Source organism: Prorops nasuta, unplaced genomic scaffold, assembly GCF_024137725.1.
Source record: "Prorops nasuta isolate Cenicafe-Biocafe unplaced genomic scaffold, Cenicafe_Pnas_1.2 PNAS00012, whole genome shotgun sequence".
Classification (NCBI taxonomy): domain Eukaryota; kingdom Metazoa; phylum Arthropoda; class Insecta; order Hymenoptera; family Bethylidae; genus Prorops; species Prorops nasuta.
Window position 1 is genome coordinate 7679340 of NW_027116809.1, and position 5338 is coordinate 7684677.

The 5338-nt window shown below is 32.8% G+C and overlaps 1 protein-coding gene across 1 annotated transcript; it reads left to right on the forward strand.

Annotated features, from left to right (window-relative positions):
- Nucleotides 1-237: 237 nt before the first annotated feature.
- LOC136777919 (uncharacterized) lies at nucleotides 238-3744 on the forward strand. The gene is made up of 4 exons (XM_066734498.1): nucleotides 238-255; nucleotides 308-1224; nucleotides 2862-3373; nucleotides 3422-3744. The coding sequence occupies exons 1-4, from the start codon at nucleotides 238-240 to the stop codon at nucleotides 3742-3744; spliced, it is 1770 nt and encodes a 589-aa protein (XP_066590595.1).
- The last annotated feature ends 1594 nt before the right edge of the window (nucleotides 3745-5338 follow it).

Below are 5338 nucleotides of genomic sequence, written 5' to 3' on the forward strand. Positions count from 1 at the left end.
CTTAAATTATTACTGAACTAGTATTTTAATAATTTTTTAATTGTTCTACCTAACATTTTTGGGGTAAAATCTTTAATAGTGCACTAACATCGTTTGAAAACTGGTATACAATTAAAGACTAATTGAACTTCCTCAGCATTGAATTAAGAAGTTGCATATGTCACATTTTTGTTAGTTTTCGCGAATAACTTTTTGTAATGACAAATTCTTAGCTTTCGGATGCCAGCTTCATGCTATATGAAAAATAAAATCTTAGTAGAAATAAAGTTTTATAAAGTATCATTTTCAAAGAGTTTTTTTTTAACAGGTTGAAAAACAAGTAGTGAAATATATACAGCTCATTATGTTTACCTGTTCTATGTGTAGTTCACGTTTTGTTCGTATTGCTGATTATGATAAACACCAAATAATTCATAAATATTCACCTGGTCTGCGAATTATATGTCGTTATCGTAATTGTTCTGTAGTGTTTAATAAATATATAAACTTTAAAATGCATATATTCAGGTGGCACACAAATAAATTGCTTCACAGTGCAGAAAATATAAAGTATGTTTGTAAAGAAGCGAGATGTCAGTTTGAATGTTCTGACAGAAAACTGTTTAATAGACATTTATATGATCATATAAGAAAAGGAAAGCATGGCATTATTTGTGACTATTGTAACTGTCCCGCAGGAAATAAAATATTTAATAAATTAAATACTTTCAAATCTCATGTACACAGATGGCATTCTATTGAATTCCCTACAAATAGAACTCAGAAATATCCAACTGAAGCAATTAATAGAAGTAACTTTACAGAGTCACATAGTGATAACTGCAATGAATATTTAGGCGAAGAAGAGATTGTTGAGTTTGATAATAAAAATAATGAAATAAAAAGTATAGCTGAGCTTCTTATAACTTTAACTATAAAACATAGTTTATCAGAAATTGTACTACAAAGTATTCTTGAAACGATAAGCGCAGTTATTAATATATCAAATCAAAATGTTTTAAGGGAAATACTTAATTTAAATTTGCCTGAAGACAGTAGACTTAAATTAATCCATTGTATCAATGATTCGCTGATATGTAAAACTCTTCAGTCGCAAACAGGTTGTTTAAGAAATTCTTATCAAAGAAATCGTTATTTTCATAAAAATTTTAATGTAGTTATGCCTATAATAGTTCAGTTAGGACTTAATAATTTTTACAAGGAAGCGTTTTTCCATTATACAGGGTGAAACGAAACGACCGCCTTTTCTCGTAACTGGACGTTCGGGGTGACAAACTGAGTGCACGTGTAAAATTTCGTTCGAATCGTTCAAGAGGTTTAAAAGTTATCTCTATTTAAAAATCACCCTTTTTCAGTCCTTTTCGAACGACTTTAACTGCATAATGGAAAGTGGAGAAAGTGAAAAACAATTGATGAGCACCCAGCTAGAATGTAAAAATTATCGATCGCGTGCGGTAATACTTTTGCTATTTATTTCTTTAATCTGGCTATTAGATTAATTTTAAAAATAACAAAATCCTTTACATTACAATTCCAATTCAATTCAGTACAAGCATCATTGACTGATTTGATGGAAAGAGCGAGTTGACGCAATGTAAAGGAAAGTATCAAAAGCTAAGATATCGCGCGAGCGCAATGATAACTTAATAGACAATGCATGAGGGCATTCTCTTTCTACTAACTAAGCTAAAGGGAATGATTCAAAATCAATACATTGATGAAGGAGAAAACTAAACTCACCCATTAAATGTTCTGCAAGTTCCTTTAAATCGAAGTTTTTGAAAAAGCTTCAAACTTGCTCCTCGATGATTTCCAGAAAGCACGCTATCACTGATTTTGCATTTAAACACTTGTGAATTTAAACAAATTAGGTATTAACCTACGTTTCTTCAAAACACTGGTGAATTTGACACTTTTGAACTGTTTGAAGTAGGGTGATTAAGAGTGGTCGAAACCAATTATTGATTAGTTTATCTCTCTGTGTCTCTCTTTTCAGCCTACTTCAAACAGTTCAAAAAGTGTCAAATTAACCGGTGTTTTGAAGAAACATAGGTTAACACCTAATTTGCTTAAATTCGCGAGTTCTTAAATGCAAAACCAATGAAAGTGTGCATTCTGGAAATCATCGAGGAGCCAGTTTGAAGCTTTTTCAAAAACTTCGTTGTAAAGGAACTTGGAGAACAATAATGGGTAAGTTTAATTTTTTCTATCATCAATGAATTGATTTTAAATAATTCTTTTTACCTTCGTTTGTAGAAAGAAAATGCCTTGATGTGTTTCCTATTAAATTATCAGTGCAGTCGCGTTACATCTTAGCTTTTGATACTTTCCTTTTCATTCTATCTTCTCCCTCTTTCCATCAATTCAGTCAATGATACTTGTATTGAATTGATTTGGAATTGTAATGAAATAGATTTTGCTATTTTTAAAATTAATCTAATAGCCAAATTAATGAAATAAATAGAAAATGTATTATCGCGCGCAATTGATAATTTTTACATTCTAGTGGGGTGTTCGTCAATTGTTTTTTTTCACTTTCTCCACTTTATTTTGCACATTTAAAGTCGTTCGAAAAGGACCGAAAAAGGGTGAGTTTTAAATGGAAATAACTTTTAAACCCCTTGAATGATTCGAACAAAATTTTATACGTGCATTTGGATGGTCACCCCGAACCTCCAGTTACGAGAAAAGGCGGTCGTTTCGTTACACCCTGTATACCTATATTACAAAATCTACAAAATATTATTGCTAACACAGATTTGCAGCTACTATCTTCAGAAACTGATTCTTATAATAATATTCATGGATTTTTTAATATTTTAGATGGTAAAGTAATTAAAAATAACATTTTTTTTTCAAAGAAATAACACATTAAAAATTATATTATATCAAGACTCTTTTGAATTATGCAATCCTTTAGGATCTGCATCAAAAAAATATAAGATAACTGCAGTTTATATGACATTGGGAAATTTACCATCACACTTGTTATCAAAAATAGATAATATTCATTTAGTATTACTGTGTGTTGAAAATAATATTAAATATTTTGGTTGGGAAAAAGTCTTACAATTATTAATACATGATTTAACAGTGTTAGAAAAAGATGGGATTACGATTAATGTTAATTATCAAAAGATTACATTTTTTGGAACCGTAGTTGCTGTCCTAGGGGATAATTTAGGGAGCCATCAAGTGGGCGGTTTTACTGAAAATTTCAGTAATACTTTGCATTTTTGTAGGTTCTGTTATATAACAAAAACTCAACTATTATCTTGTGTTTATGGAAATAAAAAAAAAAGATCTATTGATAATTACAATAATGACGTTTTAGCCGCAGAGTCTACAGAAAGTATAGTAAACGGCATAAAACGTAATTCTACATTTAATAATTTAAATTATTTTCATATTTGTAATCCAGGTCTCCCTCCATGTATAGCGCATGATTTGTTTGAAGGGATAGTTCCTTTTGATTTAATGTTTGCAATAAAATATTTCGTTTCTAGGAAATGGTTTACATTTACATTTTTCAATTATCGTTTACATAAAATAAAGCACTGTGATATTAAAAATTTGATACCTGATATACCAAATAATGCAGATAGGCTAAAAGGGACTGCAAGTCAAATAAGAAATTCATTATTGATATTTCCATTACTTGTATTTGATAAAATAAATGATACAGAGGATAATGTATGGATAATGGTAATGCTTCTTAGTAGAGGAGCTATGCGGTTCCGATGACAGGGAGTGGGGGAAGCTGTTTTGTGGTATGGAAGGGGGATGGGTGGGGATAAGACTCTCTTAGTATGGTAGTGGTGGGGATGAGGAAGGAAAGGGTCTTATAGTGGGATCGCGTTTGGTTAGGGAGGGTGGGGGTATTTTTCACCCTATGTCACAGTTGGAAGGTCTTATAGTGGGACCGGGTTTGGTTAGGGAGGTGGTATTTTTCACCCTATGGTACCGTTGGTTAGTTATCCTACGGGGCCCTAGTTGAGGGAAGGTTTTTTCACCCTTCGAAGTCGATGGTTAGTTACCTTACGTAGCCTAACTATTTCCGACTCTGCTACACAGATAAACTAGGTTGAGTTAATTGCTAGTTCCAGTAGTCACCGCTATGTGACTGCCTTCCTTAATCTTCTTTCGCGCTAATGGTATTTTAATATTACGTAATTACACACACGGGTGAACTAGTTCAATTTAATTGATAGTACCAGTAATTGCCGCTAGGTGGCTACCGCAATCCCCACTTTTCTCGTTAGTTAAATTGTAGATAGCTATTGTGATAAGTTGCTGATATCGTGCAAGGAATTAACTTTCCATCGAGCATGGAATTATAACTTTGCATGGCTTTAACTAAACCTATGAAGCGAATAACGAAATATCCTCTAAATGAAAGGGTATAGTTTTAATAGTCTCCCCTATTGGGGAGAATAACAATTTAACATCAATTTCAGGAATATTAATATTTTGATAGGGCAACTTATTAAGTCCTAGCTGTTACTATACCCAGGTCAGGTTCACCAATTTATTAGGCCTTACAGCTCCTCACTTATAGTATGTCCTTAGAGGGTACTATTTGACCATTCAGAACCAATCCTAGATCCTCCCACTATTCTCTCCTTCTATGGACCCTCTCTAGACTTTCATTCAAGAAATCATTTACCTTTCTACGAGCGAATTAGTTAAAGTGATAAAAAGATGTTTGACTAAAATTATACATTCGCGGTACCACGGGATACGGCTATAGAGAAGCTAACCTTCAAGAGGAGGATGTGGATGAAAAAGGAGGAGGAGGAGGAGGAGGATGAGACATGGAGACTGGATGAGTAACTGATAGTAAAACTTTAGTTATTGAATAAAAAAACAGTTTTAAGAATTTTTATAGCCTTCCCTGACTTATCTTTTAGCCATTTTTAGCTTTTCAGGTAAGCATATCATACGATCCATCTAACAAGCAGGCTAGGTATTAGAAAGGGAAAGAGTTGTCAGTGCACTTCATTTTTTTGAAGGGTAAAGCAAAACATAACTTTTACCTAGACATTAAGAAGCTGTATTGGCACCATTCTAGCGATTGGAGAACTGATTGCTGAGTGTGCTTATATCTTCTAGAACGGATATGCTCGAGTACCTGACGCCTGAGATCATGTCATGTCATGACTTGTTACTTGATTTATGACCTTTTAAATCCTCGATTTTTTCATATTCTCTCAATTTTTTATATGCCTAGCTATCGAGAGGAATGTGCTCGTAAATTTTACCGTTTCACTTAAGAAAAGTCTGCAACACGTTTATGCAATTAAAAGAATTCAGGAGAAACCGCTTGTAACGTGTTACG